General features: G+C 39.7%; 1 protein-coding gene across 7 annotated transcripts in view; it reads left to right on the forward strand.

Moving 5' to 3' along the window:
• Fars2 (phenylalanyl-tRNA synthetase 2, mitochondrial) overlaps positions 1-25430 on the forward strand; it is a 427446-nt gene that overhangs the window by 117700 nt on the left and 284316 nt on the right. For 6 of the 7 annotated variants that reach the window (XM_087896532.1, XM_087896535.1, XM_087896533.1 and 3 more), the window contains 2 exons: positions 151-310; positions 17710-17841. In XM_087896532.1, the coding sequence (XP_087752658.1) occupies positions 151-310; positions 17710-17841 (292 nt within the window). The remainder of the gene's footprint in view (positions 1-150; positions 311-17709; positions 17842-25430) is intronic. The other variant, XM_087896537.1, reaches the window with a different exon arrangement.

Genomic DNA, 25430 nt, shown 5'->3' on the forward strand with positions numbered 1-25430 from the left:
GTGCATATTAGCTATAGTATTTAATTTCTTAAATTTTAATTTACTTTTTTTGTAAAATATAATTCTTATTCACAGAATTTCTATACTGTTTGACAGAAACCAACTAAGGCCTTTTTAAAAACACATTTCATTATTCCTTTTGGTTTACAGTTATTTGCTGGTGTGAAGGATGGAGAAAGCTTGGAACTCTTTGAAGAAAGTTCTCGCTCTGCTCATAAGCAAGAGACACACACCATGGAGGCCGTGAAGCTTGTGGAGTTTGACCTTAAACAAGTACTGACTAGGCTTATGACACATCTTTTTGGAGATGGTAGGTACTCAGATATCTGTGTGACTCAAGGCTCAGTAGTTCAAAAGTTAACAACACTGTACAGCCAATCATTGAAACTGCTTGGCTCTAATGCTTTTGTTGTTGATTTGATATTTTTCTAAGTTATTGGTGAATGGGAGGAAGCCTGTGTACTTCTTGGTTCTTTCAACTTGATATATAAAAGGTATAGAATAGACTTAGCTAGAAAAGGAACAGTGGCAGAGGACTACTAGATTGTTATCATTGCAAAGAGTCTGGTTAGCTTGGTTTTCATTTCTGTATTACTACATCACATGGATAAGATTCTTCATAATGTATAGTACTCCATGCCACAGCCATACATTTGATGTATGACTACTACTGCCAATAAATAGAAGAAGTACTAATGTGAGTTTCTATAGGGAAAATTATATTGTTCAGATATTGACTCATTTTATATACTTGTTTCAAATCTTCCTCCAATGGGGAAAATACTGTTGGTGATTCCTGCAGTGGAAGTCTCAGTCCCCATCCCTAGCTGGATCCCAGAGCTCTCTGATCTTGGTTGACCTCTATGCTTTCATTCCTACAGACTCCTCTATTTACGCCTGAACTCCAGTGTCTGTTTAAGATGACTTCTGCTGTAATTTAGTAAGGCTCTGCTGCTCTGTTTTAACGAGGTTTATAGGAATATCTTTACTTCCATATCATCAGATGCATAATTCATATAACATTTAAGAAGCCACTAACTAGCCCTCCACATTCTTTATATGGTGTACATTATTTAAATTTGCACATTGATGTCAGACTTACACTTTTCTAGGCAGTAAAGAATAGTAATGGGAGGGTGTGGGAAGCTGCCTTCTTCTATGTTCAAGATGTTTTATTTTGTAAAAGTATGAAGTAAAATATGACAAAATGTTATGATTTGATAAAATAGAATAATGGCTGCATGGATGGTTGCTATTTTCTATTCCTGTCTCCAGACTTGAAGCTTTTCATATCAAATGGTATAATGTGAAACAGATTTCAGTTCAAGATTGTTGATGTGAAAATCCTATTATAGCTCGCTCCTCTTTACTTCCACAATAAAGGAATTGTGATATTTTTAGCAGTAGTATAATCTACTTAACACTGAAATGTGGGGAGATTGACTATATTGTTCAAATATTTAAGAGTCAGGGTAGAGAAGAAGGGATCCCAGTGTTAAGAAGAAACGTTCTGTCTCGCAGCTTCACACAGCATGACAGAATTTCATCTGCATCTTTTTCTTTTGTCAAATTATGTACAAGAATATTTTATAGCCCCCCTTATCATGCTTTTTTACTCCTTTCTATAAGCAAATAATTGCAATTGCTGCTTGTGAGATTTTACGGACTTGATTTCTACTAGGTTGTAGACATCAAAGTATGGAATAATCTAGACAGAATTCCTGTCTTCAAGGAGTCATACATCTTTATATTTTACCAAGGCATCAGTGTCTATGAGTACTCAGAAGAGCCTGTAGTCAGGAGGGCACATGGTGGAGGATTCCCAATAGAGGATGAGGGAGAATTAGTAGGGAAGTCTACAGACAACCAGACAACAGTGGGGAGGAAAGAGAACACATGATAACCAAGACTTCAGATAGGTTTGCAACACTGAAAACAATGACTGGGGCTACAACCCAGGGACGGAAAGCAAAGAGGAGGAAGGAATGTGGATGTGGCTGGCAGTAAATCCCATGCCTGCTGAGAATTTCTGTTGAGAGCTCTTCTCTGCCTTTTAAACCCTGACTTATTTATCAGTTTCTGAGATATCTTAGACTTCAGTTATCCAACTTTTAGTTTGAAATGATTCTTGTTTCTCAAATAAAATGAATTATGACATGAAAAATGTACCTTATAATTTGAAAATAATAAATTTAGTGTAAATATGATCAAAACTATGGAAGAGATGCGAAATTACGGCACTGAATGCAAAATGGCTGTGAGGATGGAGGAGCTAATCTGGCAACTAATGGAATGGGATGCTCCTTCCATCACGTTGGTGCTCAGCTTAGCTTTGTATCATCTGCAACAATTGGAACGTATCTTTGTAAACTATGTTTTCTCTGTGTAAATGGAGGTGGTATGTTTGTTTCCCAGCTCTCCAGTCCTGAATAATCACACAGACTATTATATTAATTACAAAGTGTTTGGCCTATAACTTAGGCTTATTACCAACTAGCTCTTGTATCTTAAATTAAACCATTTCCATTAATCTATATTTTACTACGAGGCTTGTGACTTTTTACTTCATTTTCTATATGTCTTGTCCATTTGGTGACTGGCTGGTATCTCCCCATACTCTGCCCTTGTCCTCTTTCTTTTAACCTTCCTTTGACTTCCAATCTAGCTATATTCCTCCTTGTCGTAGGCCAAAGCAGCTTTTATTATCAACCAATGAGAACAACATATATTCACAGAATGGATATCCCACAGCATTGCTGAACTGGTAGCAGAGCATATAAATATGTCCAGAGTCCATCTTAACAGCCCGAGGTTCATCTCCAGGGCCCACATGGTGGAAGGACAGAGCTTACTCTCAAAAGTTGTCTTCTCATTTCCCCAGCATATTATGGCAGGTGCCCGCTGTAAAATAAATAAATGAATGAATGTCTTGTGCTTGCTAGACTCAGTGGAGACCAAGGAATTAGATTTCTGGGAATCTACTTTCTAACTTTCTTCGCATTAGTATTTTTAGTATTTGTGTTTGCATGCCTTGCAAAACCATGTATTGAGGTAAAATTTCATTATTCAAGACTGTTTCTGCAGTCCATTCTAGTTTGTTTGACTGTGATGCCTGTCTTTGCATGGGGCAAAAGCTCATGCCTATATATAAGAATTTTGAAACAGTAGTGAGATAGTGTCTTATTATCAGGATATGTTCATTTTTTGATTTTTTTTAAAGTCTTCTGTACTTGGACTTTTTCAATTCATGTTTTATAACAGATTGGTATTGTTGTTGTTTTGTTGTTATTTAATTTGGTTAATTCGAGATAGAATCTCATTGTGTATTTCTGTTTGGCCTGAAATCACTCTGTATACTAGGCTAGCCTCTTAATTAGTGATTTGCCTGCCTCTCCTTTCTGCATTCTACAACTGAAGACATGAGCCATCGTGCTTGTCCAGTAGTTCAGCTTTTCTATATCTTTAAATTCACTTTTGTTTATAATACCAGTTTCACAAAGATATAGAATTAAAATAAAAGAAATATTTGTTTTCTTAGAGAATAATGGTTATGTAAACTGAAGTGTGAAAAGAACCTGGAGAGTGTCTTAGTATGGTTGTGTCAGTACAATCAAGGAGAGTGTCATGGAGCTCAAAGAAAGTCAGAAGGTAACACGAGAGGCTAGCTGCTGTCCACCTGACACTGAGCTCTTGCAGAAGGAGCTGTTATTTCCTGCTGCCAGGGGTAGCCCAAGAACTCGGACTCCTGAACCTAGTTTAGATGTTAGCTGTTTTAAAAGAATAAAAATAGACCCTTTCAATAACCCACATGGTGCAGGCTAGTAATTCCTGGATTTGGATAGCTGAGGCAGCAGGATCAAAGTTACCCAGGGCCACATAGGTAAGAACCTTTCAAGAAAGATTAAAAGGAGCAAGTTGTGAGTAAATGAGAGATATTAGTCATTTTAATATTATTTCTGAGACTGAGACAATGAAATCTATGATGTAAAAAAAAAAAAAAGTCAGACAACCTAACTAAAGTGGCATTTCTCTCCAGCCTGCCCTCCGGCTCTTTTCTCTCCCCCCTATTTGGGCCAGGTAGTCACAAAGCCTCGATTTGCTACATATTCAATTACATTTCGGGTACCAAAGGACACATAAAAACCTAAACTTTTTTCCTTTCTATATTTAATTAATGGCCACAGTTTATCAGCCTCTGACATATTCCTCAAGATTCTTTTTGTATTTGTTTATATAGCCGATACTCCTCACTTATTATTATTGGATTTCTTTGTACTTGGAAAGCAGAATTAAAAATTAGACCACGTCTGTCCTTGTGACAGTTTGATGTTATTATAGCAGCTTTAGGTTCAGCTTTCCTCTGTCTCCAAATGTGGTTTATTGTTTTCTGCTAACATTTCAGTTGTACCAGTATCCTAAGGCTAAGAGAGGTTATCATTTTAGAATTAGAAGGAAATAAAATAACATTTTGGACTATTTCTATGCTCATGAAATTCATTATTGTTTTCTGTACATCTGCTGCTTTCTATGTATTTTGTACCCTTCCTAGTAATCATTTCTTTTATATCATCTAAGACAGGGATTTAGGATTCCTAGAATTTTAATTTCTTTTTGTATCCTTTGGGGTTTCCAGCCTTTTCCAGAGCAGTGTCTGACATACATTGGTGTTTCCTAGTAGAGTGTTGCTCTCTTTCTCTCATGGTGTGGTTTAGATGAATAAATCAAGGGACAGAGAGGCCATGCTTTTCTCCTGCTAACCTGCCCCCCTCAAGGGAGCATTCCTGTCTCTGGTGGTGGTAGTCTTTGAAACATATCTCCAACAATCCCTTTGCTGATATACAAGTTGTCTCCAGCCAGCAGCACCTCAGGAAACAACCATAGCTGCCAGGAGCTCCTTTGCCTGAGGACATCCGTTCCCATGTCCAGAGCCTGAGTCTGGCAGGAGTGTCTTCCATGATGCTTTTGTAATGGCCATTGCTACATCTGTGGAGTGTAAGGCTTTGTGAGACTGACATCAGGTCGTATTCTTCCCCTTATGTTTAACTTCCTCCTTACTCTGTTGCCCTTCAACAGGCTCTGATTCCCCCCAGATAATCAGCTTGCCAGTTACACCTGTATAGGGACCAAAATATAGAACCATTCAACCAAAATCTTCCAGGGCTTTGTTCTATGAACAGTGACCTGGTCCAGATGAAGATTATGAGGTAATGGTAATAAAGACAATATGCCATAAATATTTTGTTTCGTTTTCTCTATCCATAAATCCCTTTTACCATAAATGAAGTGAAAGTGATTGAGACCACTTTGTTGGTAAGGGTTCTAATCTTCTTCTTCTTCTTCTTCTTCTTCTTCTTCTTCTTCTTCTTCTTCTTCTTCTTCTTCTTCTTCTTCTTCTTCTTCTTCTTCTTCTTCTTCTTCTTCTTCTTCTTCTTCTTCTTCTTCTTCTTCTTCTTCTTCTTCTTCTTCTTCTTCTTCTTCTTCTTCTTCTTCTTCTTCTTCTTCTTCTTCTCCTTCTCCTCCTTCTCCTTCTCCTTCTTCGTGTTCTGATTTCATGTATGCTTGCATGACAGAAGAGGGCACCACAGCTCATTACAGATAGTCGTGATCCACTATGTAGTTGCTGGGGATTAAACTCAAGACCTTTGGAAGAGCAGTCAGTGCTCTTGACCACTGAGCCATTTCTCCAACCCTGTATCTTGCTTCTAAAATTGAATTTAGTATATACTACTTTAATCATTTCACAATAATAGTCTTTACAACTGCTATTGTTTGCTGACTGTTATGGTCAGTTTTGAGAGGGTTGCAGTATTACTTTTCTATTGCTGTGATAAAATAGTCTGACCAAAGCAACTCAGGAGAGAGTTTATTTTGGCTTATGGTTTGAGAGCACTAGATGCCCATAATGGCAGAGAGGCATGGTGGCAGGAGCAGGAAGCTGAGAAGTCACATCTCAGCCACACATAGGAACCAGGGAACAAGAATAAGAAGCTGGGTGAGGCTATAAATGTTCAAAGTCTGCATTCAATGACGAATGTTCTCGGGCAAGGCTGCACCTTTATGAAGATTCCATAACTTCCCTCAACAGTGCTCTCTGCTAGACACCAAGTGTTTGAATACTCGAGTCTCTGTCATTGGTTTTCATCTTTCCTCATGCTGTGACCCTTTAATACAGTTCCTCATGTTGTGGTGATCCCCAACCATAAAATTGTTTTTGTTGCTTATTTATAACTGTAATTTTGCTACTGTTATGAATCATGTAAATATCTGATATGTGATCCCTGTGAAAGGATTTGGGAGTCATTTGACTCCCAAAGCAGTCACAACCCACAGGTTGAGAACTGCTGGTCTGTGGTGATTATAGTTGTTTTCAGAATACTCCAAGACAGTGAAGTAGGGAATCATTTTTTGTATCAAACAGTGTTCGCTTGACTGTGCTCATTGTAGCTTGGTTGTAATCCACTAACGATGTATTAAAAATGAAAGTTGTCCAGTGTGCTTAGCCTTCCTGAGTTTGGGTCCTTTTGCAAAGGAGATGTGGACTGCCTTCTTTTTGCCAGCGGAGTGCTCAATGAAAATAGGACATCACTGTGGGAATCAGAGAGCAACATTCAGACGTTTTCTATCACTTCCTCCTTTTTAGGACTCTAGTTATACATACTTTATTGTTTGGAATTTCTCCTTTCTGTTCATTGTCTTTGCCTGTTATAGCTTTTCTGTTTTGTGTTGGATACTTCTTGCTGCCGTATCTTCAAATTTTCCTCTTTTGTTCTGTAGGATCATCTTTGCTACTAATCCTGTCCTGTACATTTTTTAATCACATTCATAATGTGATGAATATCTTTTAAAATATCTTCCCAGTGTCTACTTAACATATTCAGTGTTTGCTTTAGCTTTTTGAACATATTAAATATTTCTATAATATTTATTTTAATGTCTTTGTTTTCTAATTCTGTTACTTGTCATTTCTTAGTAAGTTGTTATTGATTTTTCTCTACTTGCCTTTTTCTCCTATGCATCCATGGCAGTTATTTGTGTGATACCAGCATTGCTTACTTCACCTTGTGATGCAGTGGGCAATTCTGTATCTAATCAGAGTCCATAAGCTTTGTTTGTGAATACTCAGAAACACTTTTACCCTTTTTATGATCTTTTACTCTTTGTCAGGTAGGACTGGAATAATATTTAGAATGTGACCGTTTTTCCCTCATTACTGATACAGAGACATTTTGAGTACTGTGGATGGTAACCAGTGCATGATGAGCCTTTCCCTTTGGCTGTTGGGAACTGGTACCATTCTTGGTCCTATACTAGCATCTTTTCCCTTAAGCCTTTTGTGTAGTTAGATTCCTGTCTGCAGACAGATTCTTCAAGGGACACAAAGTGGTTAGCATTCCACCGAGGATGATCTTTTGCAGATCCACAGAACTTGTTCACTATATTTCTTTCTTTTCCTCTATACTCTGCTCCAGGTACTGGTACAGTCTCTCTAAGTTGTCCAGCTCGGTCTTTAACTCAGACATGTTGCTGTGCTATTTCTGCTTTCTGCTTTCTTCCTGGAGAGAAATTAAGTCTCTTCTCTCAGAGATAAGTTCCTGATTCCCTGGTCCTATTGCTGTGAATGGCATTGTTTTGTGCCTGTTAGCCCTGCATGTTCATGAATTACGTACTTGTGGATACAGCATTTTGTGAGCCAAACTACTTCTTGTAAAAAGTTGCTTCTGTACTCTTTATGTATGGATGTTTTATTCTTGGAATTATTCCCTAAACAAAATGGCTTTCTTCTTGTTATGATTCTCTAAGCAATCCCTTAACAATGGTTGGCAATACTGACATGTTTCATTACAGTAATCTAGAGCGTGATTTAAGAACCTGTTGATCCACTGATGTAGATGTGATGAAGATGTGTCTAAACCTACAACTCTTCTGAGCCATGTCTCCAGGGTGCATTTGGGTGGTAGTTTATTCATCCTCTGTACCAGCATAGAATTCATCCTGCTGTAGCTTCTGAGGGGAGACAGCAATGTGCCATCCACAGAGGGCAAGCTCATACTCTTCCTCGTGTGGACCTGAATCTGGGCAGAGCTTCGTTTGCCCTCTTACTGCGTGTCATTTCTGTTTTGTTTCTGACCATTGGAGATACTTCTCTTGTCTCTGAACTTGGCTTATACCTTTTTTTCCATTCCTGTTTTGTCTGTTACTTTTTTATGATAGTTAGATAGTTAGAAGAAGGACCTACCCTATATTCTTAGCCTTGTAAATACTATTTGTATGGGAGTAGAGCTAATGTCCTTTTTTTGTTCTTTGCTCTAGTGGGGGCAGTGTGTGAGGCTACTGGAAATTTAGTAGTGTGAGCCTTCCTTTCCCTGTAAAATGGGGATAATAATTGCTGTATTTGGAGGTTGCTAGCCTTCTTTAGTGTAGCAGTATGTGAGAGAAAGCATGTGAGATGATATATATCTTATGCTTAATATATATGAACTGGGTAACAAATACCATTCATCTTTTGGACACACAACTTGGAAATGTTCATTTCATGGTTTGTAAGGAGGTGCGGGACTCTGTGGCCTCACTTCCATGATCTTCAATTAAAACCGCTCACGGAGTCTACTAGCAACCAGGCCCTATACTGTACTCTTTGCATGCTTTCCTTATGAAACTGTCGTAAAACTATCATTTAGATGAGTTGAAACCCCAAGATGTTAAGGTATAAAACACCGTGGATCCAGGAACCCATAGACTTGTGGTACCTCTTGGTAGCTATCGTGCCCACCTGTAGTCTTTGCAATTAGCTCTGCATTCTGGAGTGAAGTTAATTTCCTTTTACCTTCATTGTAGAGGAGCACTGGGACCCGATAGACCTTTGCTTACCTCAAAGTAGGGTGCTGCTAGGTTCTTCCTTCTTCTGCTTAATAAGCAGCCTTGGAGGGCGTCATCTTGTTCTAGCACCCTTGACTACATACTCAGTATTCGAACTGCTGGTGACCATTTTTGCCTTCATGGTGAGGTGGAGAAATGAATTCGTTATATAGATCCTCGCTGCAATCTAAAGGGATTCTATGAAGAAGGCTTCCAGGGAAATTCACTTATATACTAGTTTCTAACACGAAGGAGATTAATAGGTATGGGATCAACCACACCATCTTCATGATGGGGAGTTGGCCGGGCTTTAGTTTTTCTTGTTATTTTGTACATGTATTAGAAGGATCACTGTGACTGACATAGTGCTAACTTCTGGTGTGTGCTTGAAGAGCTCTACACCTAAGAACTTTATGACACGTGGTGGTTGCACTTTTCACCGTTGCCCTCCCTGGCAAGCGGCTTTGTGGATGTGGAGGGTGTGTGTGGTATACGGAATAGCCACAGTGGGGACATTGGCGGGTTTGTGAGGCCCTAGTTGGGAATGAAGGGTATTCACAAATGAATTTTTGTTGCTTTGGAAATGGAATTCACACTGATATTCCCACAAGGATGCTTCAGAGATTAAATGTGCTGCCTCTTCCTCATAACCACTAGCAACACAGTTGTTAATTCTGGAAGACACTTCCTTTGCTAGGAGAGACAAGGCTGCATGCAGATAAGTGGCTGAAAGGAAGCAGGGACCTGGGGATCCTGGCCACACTGACTACATCTCTTGCCTCAGATGGGTCAGGCTGGTGGTCTTTTATCAGCAGCTGGCTGGGTCTTCATCAGAGCCTGAATTCCAATTTGACACTATCACTAATTAGTTGTCTTTCTTGGTTTCTGTGAAAAGTCTTGAGATATTACTAATATAAAATATTATGTGACATCTATAGAGAACAAGGAGGCAATATTTATTCTAGTTATATAGGCACTTACTCTTGGACCCAAGAGGGTGTTTTGTTGTAGCATTGCTCTGAATAACAAAATGTTATATATGCTCCAAACACATATCAGTCATTCAGTTAGGAACTTATTCTTTTTTTTTTTCTTTTTCTTTTTTTGTCTTGTCAGGGTTTCTCTGTGTCATTTTGGAGCCTGTCTTGGAACTTGCTCTGTAGAACACACTGGCCTCGAACTGACAGAGATCCGCCTGCCTCTGCCTCCCAAGTGCTGGGATTAATGGTGTGAACCATCACTGGGCTCAGTCAGGAACTTCTGTGAATATGAGATAGCTTTGTGCAGTCCTTTGGAGGAACGAGGAAGGTCCTGAGTGCGTACTCTGCCTTCATGCAGAGGCCTGTAGGCATCCACGGTGTGGGGATGCTGTGGCTAGGGTTCTGATTTTTATCTCGGAAAATTGAAATGGATATTTGTAAATTCTTATACCTGGCAATTAAAGCAAATTGTAAGTTTACTGTAAGTGTTCAGGAGAGCAAAGGAGATAGACAGAGATGTTTAGGTATGTTCCTTGTATCCTGCACTCTCCAAGACCTTTATCATAAAGGGATGTTTTATTTTGTCAAAGGCTTTTTCGGCATCAAATGAGATGATCACATGGTTTTTATTTTTCAGTTTGTTTATATGGTTGATTACATTGACAGATTTACATATGTTGAACTATCTCTGCATCTCTGGGATGAAGCCGACTTGATAATGGTGAATGATGTTTCTGATGTGTTCTTGGAATCGAATTACCATTATTTTATTGAGTATTTTTGCATCAGTGGTCTGTAATTCTCTTTCTTAGTAATGTCTTTCTGTGGTTTGGGTATCAGGGTAATTGTAGCCTCATTTGGCAATGTTCCCTCTATTTCTATTGTGTGGAACTATTTGCGGAGTATTTGTATTAGTTCTTCTTTGGAAATCTTGTAGAATTCTGAGCTGAAACAATCTTGTTTCCTAAGATTGTTAAGAGAATCAAGTCACACTCCTCCTAATCCCCACCCCGAGCAGGGAGAATCTGCTCCTCAACCTCTGCTGTCTTCATCCAGTATGGAGATGTGGCAGCTGGACCCATTGGAGGCTTGCATTCATTATTAAATGGTTCTTCTTTAGTTGGCCCTAGGCTGGAAGGTCAGAGTATATTTTTGGACAACTGCATTTATGCACAGAGTTCTGAAACTGATTTGAAACCTCTGTGCTTTATTATAAATGTGGATTACAATGTCTTTCTACCAAAAGAAGAGACAGAAGAAAGAGAAAATAAAACCTGGACATGATTTTACAGTAGCTGAATTAGTACAGGTTAATTTCCCTCAAGCACTCCAGTAAGCGACTGGGGAGTAAGAGCTGTGTGATTTGTACATACTTAGCCCTGCTTCCAAAATATGTTTTTCCTTTAGTAAATATTTTTACTTCTGATACTTAAAATGTGAAATAAACCGCAGTTTCAGTTAGTTGTTAATATTATATCGTTCATATAGGAAGCATAGCAATTTGTTTTTAAAACTAGGTTAATACAGAAATCTTGAGGTCATGAAGAAAAGCAAAGAAATGAATATTTTGGTGCTAATACTGAAGTACTCAATAAATCATTTAACAAACAGTCTTGAAAGTGCATGACAAAAACCAAGAAGAAAATGTGTTTTTGTGTTTATATATAAATATTCTATAAATGATTCTGTTAGCAGTGGCTTTAAAAAACCCACTGTAACAAGTTTAAATTATTCAACTATATAAGAGAATATGGCATATTTTTGCCAATATTATACATTAATTACTATGCCAACATTTTGTAATCACTGGGGTCTGGAGTATTTGGACCTTAGTTTATGCAAAGAAGATGAAAGGAATAACCAAAGAAGTGCTTAGCGCTGATGGAGCAGAGGAGATGAATGCCATGTGGGCTAACATCTGGGCCAGGTCAGAGAGACTCTCCAAGGGTCTGAGGAAGTGAATGCATTCAAGTCTTCTTGGTCTGTAGCTATACCCGTGACCCATCCATGGCTCCTAAGGTTTCTGTTGTGCCCCATGGGCTCTGCCAGGCAGGTCCCAACATTCGTGCTTGTGGGCTTTGGGAAGCCCTGAGTGGCTTTTACATCTGTCTGTGCTTTGCTGCAGGCAGGCCTCAGTATGCAGCACTTTACTTCATTTCTGCTGAAGAAGACACCTGTAGGGTTACTGAGGAACAGAAACTGAAGGTCTCGGTGGTCAGATCTTAAACCTAGAAGAGCAAGAGAAGATGTGAAGTGCTGGAAAAGCCTTCCAAATTTGTTCACTATTACAGACATTTTCAATCCAGACTGAAATTTTCTCCTCATCGTTGTAGAAGAAAGGATAAAACTGAAGCCTGCCATGAGAGGAATCCTGGAGGCAAGAGATCTCAGGCCTCCCTTCTTGCTGTTGCTGGCACTACCAGTGAGCGCTCACTATACAGCCAAGTCCCATTCGCTGCACCCAAGCCTCTGTCTTCATGAGGCCTGTTTACCCTGGGCCTCTATAGATTATGCATTGGCTATTGCTTTTAGTGGATACTGATGCTTTAAAACTTCTGCCCTAGACCAGTAGAAATCCATGGCATTTGAAGTGGGAAATATGAAGCTTATGAACTGAGGTTCCCAGAGTACAGCCACACCCATGTTAAAGATTCTTCAAGACTAAGTAAAAGTCTTTAAACATGGAGAATTGGAGTGTTGCACTGGATTATCTTCGGCCCCCTTAGTAGCCACCTTGTCCACCGTGTGCCACACCTAGCTTCCTTTGCCTATCATGTAAAACCTTTGAGAGGCATCAACTTTGTAGATCACTGGATTCCACCAAAATCAAAGCTAAGAGTTTCATCAAAATGAGTATGAAACCTATGGTGGAGATTTCTAGACTTGACTGCAACTGCCTAGCTGATGTTTCCACTAATGTCTTTAAAAAGTACCTTGGTGCAGGCTTTCTTTTATTCTATAATAATGAAAAGAACATGAAATTGTGTTCACATTAGAACATGGTATTTGAGATTATCTGAATCCATGTTCCTCAGCTGTGGTCACTCATACTTGACCTAAAACTAGACTCTTCTCTTTTTTTTTTTTTTTTTGAGGTGAGAGCTGTATGTTGCCTTGCCAAGTCTGTACATGGGACTGTAGTTAGCCTGCTCAAAATAGGTGTGTTTTTAAGGTCATAGAAAAGAATTGATTTGTGTAGAATCCTCTTAACATGTTATAGACCCTTAGATAATAATTATATGGTAATGATCATAATATAAACCTGGAGTGGTATTTTTGGTAGACTTCAATCCAATTATAAAAAGGCACATACATCTTCCTTGTTTCCATTAACTGCCTTCATGACACTACCTGTGCCCTACTGCTAGGAAATACCAGTGCCATAAAATGTTTTTGTCTTTCTGTCCACCTATCAACACCATTCTGTCTGGACGCTTCACATACTTCTGTTTGTTAGTAGAAGGGCCTCTGGAGCTTTTAATGGAAATATTTCTATAGGTTGTTGGGCTTCCATAGGTACAAGTGCACAGGTATACACAGCCCTTCTTGGAGCACAGCTGAAGATCAACAGTTGCTGGCATATGCAGCTTCTCAACAGTTCTGGCCATAGCAGGTGGCCTGTAGACATTTCTCCAGTGGCCCACAAAAGGGAGTCTTTCCTTCCCCATTAGAAAGAGGCTGGCTGAATCTATTCAGCACTAGAAATGAGTGCCTGTAGGTACACGCAAAAGTGTGGACGAATCTTAGACTGACCAGACAGCAGAAGAATGCATTCTGTTTGCTGTTGCACTTGTAAATCTTCGGGGATGCAAGTGCCACGGTAGTGATGGAAAAGATTGTTAAGGATGTGGGGGTCCAGGATAAAAATATATTATTATTACTATTATGATGATGATGATTATTATTATTATTATCACTACTACTACTACACTATACTGGGTTTTAGCCCAGGGCCTCCCACGTATTATCGAAAAACTCTTGACAGTATGCTACATCACCAGGTATTTAAAAAATTATTTTGAACCAGGGTCTTGCTAAGTGGCCTGTAATGGCTTTCAGCTTGACATCTTCCATCTTCAGTCTCCCCGAGGTCTGGGATTACAGGCGTGTGTTTGTATTCCTGGCTCTGTCTTTAACTCAAATGTGATTAAAGATTCACATGTGTATACATCTGCCAATATTTGTCAGTTTGTGTATTTTCTACATGTATAGTAGAATGTTTTTCTGTTTTTCCATGTATAAACTAGAAGGGGAAATAAATTAACATTGTTAACAAAAATTAGTCAGTATCACAGACAACTGTTCACTAGAAAAAGAAATTTCAAGTTGACCAGGGCAAACTGAAAGCTCCACATTCACGTAAAAGGGACTGCATCTCATGGCTTTGTTTCTGTATGATTATAATGTTATTATTTTGAAACAGGGTTTCACTATGTAGCCATAATTAGCCTGAAACTTGGTATGTAGACCATGCTGGCCTCAAACTTGTGGGCGATTGTTTTGTGAGAGATTCTCTGCCTCTCAAGTGCTGGGTTTACAGTCCTGTCCCATCACTGTCGGCTTCTGTCTTGAGTTTTAATTGATGATCAGGTAATTTTGTTTAAATTGTCAACGTGAGGGATTTAGAGTAGAGCAATTCTACTTAGTCGCCTGCCCTGACTGCGTGACTTTGGACAAGATAGGCTCTCCCTGTTTGGTTCTTCCTTCTCTGTGAAACAGGAGGCATCGTGAGTGCTCACAAGATGGAAACAATTGCTAGCACTTCTGTTTATTATATGTCTTGATTTCTTTGGGGCCCAAAGTCAGATGGTATTGAGCAAGAAAACAAATTAAATTCACAGGGGATTGGTTTCTGTGGAATTGCCAGAAAGAGGATGAGAAGGACCATCCCAGGAAGGGACAGGAGCTCAGGTGAGTTGTGTTTCTTCTGTGTTCTTGATAAGGTCATGAAGCAACTAGTGAACTTCTCATCTACTCTGTGCTTTCATGTCACCTCTGCCCTTCTCAGGCATCATTGTTTTGAGTTCTTTAATCAAAAAGAAAAATTGTGCTAAATGATGATATCATGCTCAAAGACACCATATTTCTGATTCTGATTGATTATTGAAGATCAATTCTGACATTTAGTTGGTATTGCTTTTTGTTTGTTGATATTAAAGTATAGTTGCCATTTAATGTAGGAAAAATGTTTGATATTTTTAAATGTTTGACTTCAATGTGAAAGACTTTATTTTATTGCCTTGCTAGCTGTTAATAATTTATAAAACTGTCAACATGTGCTTCTAGGGGAGTGAAAGCTGCTCTTGTTTTCCTCACCTAAACATTGTGGTTTGTTGAAGGTGGAGAGATCGGGCGCTTAATAAAAGGAATCCCACACTAGCTCAGAACTAAGAAAACAGGTTAGTGTTTATTAAGGGGAAGACTTACAAAGTCGGGATGTTCTGCTTGAATGATGGACGAAGATCAGATCCAAAGCAAACCGAACAGCCAAAATTTGGCCCAGGGGCAAGCAAAGAGTGGAAGAAAGGGGACAGACACAATTCTGCATCTGGGTAAATAGTCCATGAGGCCATGCTCCAGTAGGCGGGTAGGTTTTAGCTGTAACCTTCCCGCAGCACCTCCCTCTTTTATTGAAATAAGAGGGTTCTAAACCTATTATAAAATTATATACAATAAGAACAAATATCCTATTCTAACTAGCTTAAGTCTTGTACAATAAATAACTTGGCCAAGTCATGCGAGAAAAGTAACTACATTTATCTAGTCTTCAACCCCATCAAAGATCCGAGAAGGGAAATAATGTTACCTGAGTAATTAGGAAGTGCAATCAGACAACTTCCAAACTATGCAACAAATCAGAGACAACTGGCTACCTGGGCAATCACCCAAAGTCATGTTTGCAGCGTTGAAGCAAACAACTTTGGCTAAGGCCTAGAATAACTGGCAGATTATTTTTAAAGGCCAGAAAATTTACAAAACCATCTTACCCTGTCTTGGCAAGATTTGAGAGTCCTGCTTATCCATTTCCGGATACTGTGTATTTTGTCAGTGGTTGAGGTATGGGCAGTTCCTTGCCCAAAGGCCAGTTTTGCCAAGAAGAAGATAAGCTCCAAGTAGAGTGTCTTTGGTGCTCAACAATCTCTCAGGAATAGATCGGTGTTGCCAGGAGCGATTGTGTCTTGCTACCTTAGAACTCTAAGTTAAATTAAATGCCATTTTCTGCAGCTCTTTGAAGAGGTTGAAGATTATCTATTTATACAGAATATAATCCCAATGTATCTAAAGAACCTGATTAGTCTAACTATAAATATGACAAACATAGATGACTATTGATCTATAATTCTTAATACCTATCTAACTTAAAGACTAAGATAATAAACAACTGTTCAATAAATGAGGACAATGATCTCCAAATGTAAACAATATATAAATATCTTGATCAGAGGTAGAAATGTACACTGCAATATGGTAAATATATATATATATATCAACACATAAAAATGTGTTAAACAGATGTAGAAGCATGCCTGCATACAATATCCAATATAATTTAACTTTGTATCCATATACAAGAATCTATACCAATGTAATTGTCTATAAACAATGACTCACAATTACCAATCTATTATCCCATCAGTTTGTGAAAACAGAACTCTGGGACTGGGTGGGGATTTCTAATTCAAGGGTTTGTTGATAAATTGCAGATGTTAGCTAGAGAACAGACTAGGTTCTACAATAATTTCTTGAGACTCACAGCAACAAGAATAGGGAATTAGTAGCAATAGGTCCACTGGGCCAGATCAAAGGGCATTTTTTTTTGATAATAGAATTTGAGGAAAGTATAAGCTGTGTATATAGAATCTACTTGCCTAGAGATTAGGGCAATATTATGCCAGATAAACAGTGTTTGGGATTGGAAGGGATTCTATAAGGAGCGCTGCTCTGAATTGGTATGTTACATGTGTTTTGTGTGTGCGGATTTTTCTTTGGGTCTCCAGCTCATAAGTAAAGACATGAAAACTTATTATTAATTATAAAAGCTTTACCTTAGCTTAGACTTGCTTTAACTAGTTCTTATAGCTTAAATTAACCAGTTTATAATAATCTACGTTCTGCCACATTGTGTTCCTCATCTCCATACTTACTTACTGTCCATCCTGCTTCCTCTCAGTAATTCTCTCTCTGCGCAGAATTCCCACCTATCTCTCTTGCCTAACTGTTGGCCGTTCAGCTTTTTATTATACCGATCACAGTAGTATATCTTCACAGTGTGCAAATATCCCACAGCAGCTCTGGGCTTAGTGAGAGCACTGGCTGGCATCAGGCACGATGGATTTCAAGTCAGCAGTTTCAGCATACACCCAGACAGGAGTCTCTGCACCCGTGAATTGATTCACTCTCTGTTTGCTTTGCATGCCATCTTGTGTGCCATCTTTAGACCTTTGCAGTTGAATTTAGGACATTCAGAATTGTTATTTCATCATTGATATATACATTTGGGGGGTGGTTTAGTGAAAGTATAATTTCATTAACCTAAACGTGCCACTATCACTTATAGAAACCACCAGAATATCCTGTTTTCATGATTGCCACCGACTTTGTGATTTCAGTGAATCGACAGCTGATTGATTTGCTTTTGGAGGGTGCTGGAATGGCATAAGATTTTTTTTTATTTTGTTTTTGAAAAGACATGTCCAGTTTTTCTAAGTTTTATCATTTATTTTCTTGCCCCAGCATATTGCAAATGATCCTGTTTGCTGTTTGATTTATTTAGAATGTTGTAATTGATGTAGTGAACTGAAAGGCAAATTTGGTGCCAAGCAAGGGTGGACTTCCTTATGACTCAGTGTGCCTTTCCTCTGGGTTTCTGCAGGGCTGGAGGTCCGGTGGGTGGATTGCTACTTTCCCTTCACCCATCCTTCCTTTGAGATGGAGATCAACTTCCATGGAGAATGGCTTGAAGTCCTTGGCTGTGGAGTGATGGAGCAGCAGCTTGTCAATTCAGGTAGGAAAGAACCCCGTACTACATTTACAGGTTTCCTGTAGGACCTGCTTTGTCTCCTATGACCTCAACCCATTTGCATAATCACCTACAGTTGTGTCACCAGGGGCAGCATCACCAACCTCTCCAAGAATGCCCGTGAGACCCATGTTTGATGCTGTGCTCGTCACTCCTCATTTTGCAAATATGTCTTATCTTTGAATATCCCCCTCGTCACCTCTTGGCAGCTAGATTTGGTCTTAGGATTCTGTAAGTTGGGAGTGTTGGAGAGAGTTTTGTAATTGCCCTAAAGGTATTTATATATGTGTCACATGAGTGCAGTTTGTCTTCCCAGCTATTCAAGAATAAAGCAAATATATAATCCTCTTTTGTTGTTATTGCATTCAGTTCAGTAGCCAGAATTCAGGAGAGATTTTGTAACTACACTACAGCACAAAATAAAACCACAGAGGCCCATGATACCTAGTTGCTCCCTGTTGTCAGCAAAGGTATTACCATCAAGTGAAAGAATCTGGAAAGACATGTAGCTAATTAAATTCTAACCAAACCCGAGAAAGCTCTTTGCAACTTTTTTTCTGGGGGAACTGTTGCCTAATAGAAACGATACCATTTAGACTTGGTTTCAGAACTGTGCATTTTAAAAATATGACTATGAATTTAATTATGAAAGAACCTTTTTTAAGGCTAGGAATATAGCTTAGTTTGTCAAGGCTTACCTAGCATGCATAAAGCCCTGAATTTGATCCCTAGCACTACTTAAAACAAGACATGGTGATGTAGGTCTGTAAACCCAGAGGCAGGAGATCAGAAGTTCAAGGACATCCTCAGCCATGTAGTGAGTTCAAGAGTAGCCTGTAGTACAATAAGCAGCCTTAAACACTCCAAAATAAATATGTATATGCATGTAGATATATATGGTGAAGTCTGATGTGTTTGGTGAATGTTGAGAGACTAATTAGTGAAGCACCAAAACAGAGAGGTACTGATGTCGACTTTTGCCTGCTCAGTGTCCCCTACATTCTGCATTTTGGCCCTGGAAAAGGGGCATTTGCCTTATGGTCTTAAATCGCAATTTTGGATTTGGCATAGAGTCCTCATTTTCAGTGTAGACAAGAGTAAGTCATTCCCTGTTGGACAAACTACGATTAAGGGCATGGTACCAGTTTATGATGAGGTGAGATTGGAGACAGAGGTGGCAATGAGTGTTGGAACTGTCCTTGGGTAAGAGACTGACTGCCTGGTCACTCTTTTTATTCTTGTTACTGAGGCCTGCTTCATCTGCTAGTAAATCACTAAGGTGATGAATTTTGAAAAATAAAAAGAATTAATTCCTAAGAGGTGGCAGGAGCTCCAATTTCTAATCTGTCTCTTTAAGAATGGGGGTGTAGAATATGGGATAAAGAAAGTGGGTGGTTGAGAAAGAGAGAAAGGGGATTAAATACAGGGTAAGGGAGAGTGAACTGATTGGTCTGCTGTCCTTTAGTGGTTGTACACATGGCTCTTCAAATGATGCATATTCAGGAAATGTTGATGTTTGGTTTTTCTGAAGGTGGAGTTTTGGGTCTTTAAGTCTAAGGGTACTCATCAGATAACTGTGTGGATCTGAATTAAGGCTTGATGTCTTCAACCTGGTTGCCCAAAGTTTTCCAGGTCCTGGGAAATGGCTTAAGCAGTTGGCATGGCTTAGGGCAGTGACCACGTCTCAGCAATGTTACTGATAACAAAGTTTGTGGTTGTACCGCGTATATATGTGATTTCATGACTGATGATGATGACAGCAAATGACTTGAAACCAGGGGAGCCTCAAATCTATCCAGGTTTCCCCTGCCTTTTCATCTACAGAGAGTGGATCTCTGCATATAGCCAAAGGCTTCGTAGGCAGCTTTCAAATGTATGAAAAGCTGACTGAGGATGAATGGTGGAAATAGAGCCTGAGAGCAGAAGTCCTGAGTGGCCCTTGGGTGTTTAGAAACTCGGGCTGATAGTTAAAGCTATGATCTGCTACAGCTGAATATATGGGGCACTTTCCTCATGTCCTCTGGCCCTTGGTTTTCTTGTAGTTGAACCAGACACAGGGATATCATGTTTAAAGTTCTTTTGTCAAAAGTAGTTGAGGTATTGTGTGAAAAGTGTTTAACAAAAAGTCTGACATACAATAACAATTCAATAGAGATTAATTTCCCATGTTGCAACATTCAGAATTTTGCTAATGGTTCTGTTTTTCAACTGCGGGACTCCTTAATAGGAAGTATTACAAAAGTTGCCTTCCATGTCACAGAACCTGTTTCCTACTGAGCAGAACTCCTTCTTTCATTATCTGTATTTATCTGTGTTCGGATTCTTACTTGAATGAGTGATATATTTATATATGGAAAGATAAGCAGAGAAGGAAGCCTGTAGACATGGTGCTAAGTGTATTAAGTCTAAAGCAGTGGTTTAGACTTGGAAAAATAAAACCAAAATTATGAGAGCTATTAATAAGAGTAGAACTCCTAGAAAGTCTTTGATTGTGTGGTTCCAACCTTTCTTAATGCTATGACCCTTTAATACAGTTCCTTATATTGTGGTGACCTTCAACTATAAAATTATTTTCATTGCTACTTCATAGCTGTGATTTTGCTACTGCTATGAATTATGTAAATATGTAAATATCTGATATGCAGGATATCTGTTATGTGACCCTTGTGGGGTTTGTGAGTCACAGGGTGAGAACTTCTGGTCTAACGGCTCCTGTGTTAGACCGTCTCTAACCTTTGTCCTGTGACCTTCTCTTTCTTTGTTTTTAAACAGATGATTTAAATGAATTCTAGGTTTTCCTCCTAAAGTTTCTTCTCAAAGGTCCAGAACTAAGACAGAAAACATGGCTAATTGACTTGTATCAGTTGTTCCTTGGCATCCCTCATTCATGAGTTTTGTGATGTTTCTTCCCACAATAACTGTCTGAGACTAGTTGTTAATGGCCACCAGTAACACTGCTGTTCTGGAAGTTGAGTCTTACCAGATATCCTTGAAAATAATGGCAAAATAACAAACAAGAATGAAGCAGTGACCTAGTGATGTGTGGTGGTGATAGGATGTGCTCAGGTTGTTGCAAAGTTGTATGCATGAAATTTAAGTATTATTGAGAGAGGGAGACTGAAGCCATTGAAGAAGGGCCGATAGTATAAAAGCAAGACTGAGAGGATTTGCTGTTTGGGACTTGAAGTTACGAAAACAAGCTCCTGTGTTCTTAGACTTGAGTGTGTTCTGACATCTGTAGGTAGACATTTTAAACTATGTGGTTGGCAGTCCATTAGCACATTAGTTGCTAAATACAAATGATTTTATTTCCCGAATATTGGCATCCCGAAGAGACTGGCTGTGTATACAGCATCCCTGTTCCTTCACCATGCTGTCTCCCTGTCCATCCACGTACGTGTTCTCCCTTTCTTGGTTCTTGGTCTCTGCTTTCCCTTTCTGCTGTGTATTTCTCCAGTCTTTCTCTCACAACAGAGAACTGGAAGAGAGAACTTTGTTTTGTTTTGGTGTTAAGATCAGGTCTCATGTAGCCCATGTGATCCTTAAACTTGCTGTCTAGATGGACTTTCAATTCCTGCTTCTCCTGTTTTGGCTTCTGCATGCTGAGATTACAGGTGTGCACCACCACACTGAGCTTAAGAGAAAACTAGAAACAACATCATGATACTGTTCCAGTTTTAAGTCTTGTAGAAGATTGGGTATGTGCCAATGACGAAGCAGTAATGGTTAGTAGCAGACATTATCTGAGCCCTGATTATGCACTACTATTCCAGAACATATGCTTTTTATGCTGTCTCCTTTATAAACATGCAAGCAAAACTCTGAGGTAGATTTTTCCATAAGCCCCATTTTTTATTTTGTCTATGACAGGGGAATCTGATCAAATAGAGCTAGTCTAGTACTTAACCACTGTGATGGTGGTTTATTTTTTAACTTGACACAAGCTAGTCATCTGAAAAGTGGGACCTCAATTGTAAAAATACATCCATCAGATTGATCTGTGGGCAAGGCTAAGGGGCATTTTCTTGACGAAGATTGATGTGGGAAGGTCAAGTTCACTGGGCTGGTGGGCCTGGGTTGTATAGGAAAACAAACTGAACAAGCCAAGAGGAGCAAACCAGCAGGTAGCATCCCTCCATTATTTCGGCTTCAGTTCCTGCCTCCGGGTTTCTGCCCTGAGTTCTTGCCCTGACTTCTCTTTATGAAGGATTGCAAATTATAAAATGAAATTGACCTTTTCTTTCCAGGTTGCATGTTGTCGTGGTCATTATCACAGCAATAGTAATCAAACTAAGAAAGCCATCAGGTTATGCTACCCAAATAGGGAAGTGCATGATTTTGCAGAGGTCAACAATTGATTTGGAACAACCAGTTTTTTCTAACATGAAATGAAGAATGGATACCAATGGAACAGATGGAGCATACATTTTCACTTGTTTTATAATCAGCTACCTTAGAAGAAGGCTTCTGCTACCTTGTATGTCATCTATGATACAGTGCATATTCTTTTTGTTAGCATAGTTTTTCTGTTGATTCTTTTGGGAATTTCACATCGTGCATCCCAATCCCACTCACTGCCGGGCCTTCCATGTGCACCTTCTACCCTTGTATTCTCCCCCACAAAAGAAAGAAGAAACCCACTTTGCTCCTCTATCTTGCCTCCATCTCTATCACAAATCCTCTGTCAAGGTGGCCTTGGGAGCTGCTGTGTGTTGCACAGTATACCCTTTTGCCTGATCTGCTTTAATTGCAAATGTCCATTGCAATAAGTTGTTTGTCTGGTTCACAGCCTCTGTCTTCTGGTACACTGTCAATACTGGACCCTCACAAAACTCCTCTTGGATAGATATTCTTGCTGTTGTCCTGAATAATGGAGATTTGTGGTTATAGCTAAGCAGAACTGGTTCCTTCATATATTCCAGCTGGTCATAGATAGGTAGATGTTGGAGTTGGCCAACTCAAAATACTGGGTGATAGGCCTGGATGGTAGCTGAGTTGATCATCCAAGACCCCTGCTAGCACTGCCCCCCTTAGGTGAAGGGCAGGGCCAACTTCCCTGCCTCTTGAGGCCAGGGAGGGGCATGGCCAGCTCTCCCAGGGCCAGTTAGTTCATCATGGCCCTAGATATCAACATGGCTTTAGGCAGCAGTCCAGACCTCTGGCATCTGCATGGCCTTTGCATGGTAACAAGGACCCGGGACCTCAACACAGACCCCAGCTGCAGTAGGGCCATGGTCCCAGATATGGCCGTGGTGGCAACACAGGCCCAGATATTCCATGACTTCAGGTGTCACTGCAGTCCTCTCGCATCAGCCTGTTCTTCACCACTGTCATGTCTCCAGTTCCGCCTCTCTTCACAGCACATGAACTGCTCTGCTTGCTTCTCTTTCTTTCTACCAGACATTTACTCATTATAGTGGCATCCTGCCTGTGCTGCCTGCTGATGGCAGTGGTCCTCTGGCCACTGTCTCTACCCCAGAGGACAGGCAGGCCTACAGTGCATATTCTTAAAGCATGAGATGAGCTTGCTAATGTGCACGCACACTGCAGTTGGCCTTGCTATACATGTTTTTATGTCTACAGCATGTGTTTTCCAAGTGCCTCACAGAATTGAATCTTTTCTCGTCTTCCTTTTATTCTATATATTCACTGTGACATTCAGGCTCCTAGACTTAGTAATTGTGATGTGAGTGTTGTCTATTCTCCTGATGATTTGGCTAACCACCTCATACCCCCTGGTGCTTTGAGGATAATATTGAGTCATGTCCCAGTGCTACACAGTTTCCCGCTGGGATGACTCAGGCTGATTCTCTCTATTCATAAGGGGTATGGGTTGCAAACACCTAAAGGCATCATCAAGGGATGATGACTGGATATGATTGTGCCAGGAAGGAATTTCTCATTCATTGATGCCTTGTAAGGTTCTGAAGATTATACATAGACCAAGGCAGAGAGAAAGGTTTATGGTAGAAAGTAACTTAAAATACTGAATCTACGTCTCTGGTGGCTAATCGTGCTTGTCAACATGACCACATCTGGAATCAATTAGAACCTAAGCTGTTGGGTACACCTGTGAGAGATTTCATTGATTAGCTCATTTGAGGTGGGGTGGCCCACCTTAAATGTGGATTACTTCAGGCCAGGAGACCCTGTAGATGGAATTTTCCGTCCTGCCTGGTCCCACAGCTGTTCAGTCCCAAAGAAACACACATAGGCTTATATTAATTATAAACTGCTTGACCTATTACCTCAGGCTTATTATTAACTAGCTCTTACAACTTTATTAACCCATAATTCTTGTCTATAGTTAGCCACAAGGCTTGGTACCTTTTCTCAGTAAGGCATTCTCATCTTGCTTCCTCTGCATCTGGCCGGTGACTGACTCTCTGCCTTTCTTCTTTCCAGAATTCTCTTAGTCTGGTCGCCCTACCTATACTTTCTGCCTGGCTACTGCCCAATCAGTGTTTTATTAAACTGCTACTAGTCTCAAATCTTTACATTGTACAAGAGCATTACCCTATAACATCCCCCCCCCCTTTTTCTTTCCAAAACAAGAACTCTGAATCTAATCTCCTTTGTTTAGTTTTTTTTTTTCCTGGCCAATATCCATAACTAGACCCACCCTAAATCTGGGCCATATCTGCTTGTGGAAGTCCACACAAAAGGCCATGGGAGAAAGGAGCTTTCTATTTTTACCTGCTTGCCCTCACTGTCACTGGCAAATTCATCTATATCCTTGCTGAGTATTCTTTCAGTGGGATTAGAATCTCCTTCTAGATTCCAGCATAGTATGAAGACCAGCTGAGACATCCAGCCACATGTGCCAAACAACTGCGAGGTTCTTGGCCTTTCTGTCAAGAGATAGTGATTGTTGGACTGGCCAGACCATAGACTGTAAGTCACTCTAATAGATCCCCTTTTAATATGCATATTCATTGTATCAGTTGTGTTCCTTTAGAGAACTCTTGACTTACAATTTCCTTGCCTTCTTGTTGAATTATAAAAGGGGCTGTGGGGAAACCTTTGTAAATCCATTCATTATCAGTTTGTAGTGCTATACAATTATTGTTTGCCTGTTTGTGTATGAAGTTTTTCTTACAGTCTTTTTAAGGCTAATAGGGAATAGAATCAATATTGTCCCTTTGAGACTGTCATGACACATAGACATAAAAACAATAATGGTACCATGTGGCTTTTGTAACAGAGGAATGAGTAATAGGCACAGTGAAAGAGGAGAAGAAGGCTTAGAAAGATTATCAGGAAAGGCTCAGAATGGAACATATGATGTAGAGGTTGCAAATGTGTCTCAGGATAAGTCAGGTTCCTGTTTCCCAGGGGTTATCTTTGGCATCACTGCTGCTTCCCAGTTGGCCTTCCTCTTGTGTTTTCCCTGTGTTATTGTGAGGCTTTTTCTGGTCGGTTTCTCTTTGATAGCTCATCTATGCAGTCTCTGTGTGGTTTAGTGTTAGGTCAGTGATTTAAGTTAATCAGCTTTTAAAGGTCATTAGCCTTGGTATAGCCTTGGCTCCTTAGGTACACTTGACATGCTGTTTAATAATATTTTCAAGAATACG

The sequence above is a fragment of the Myodes glareolus genome, chromosome 14 (genome assembly GCF_982192425.1).
Source record: "Myodes glareolus chromosome 14, mMyoGla1.1, whole genome shotgun sequence".
NCBI lineage: Eukaryota > Metazoa > Chordata > Mammalia > Rodentia > Cricetidae > Myodes > Myodes glareolus.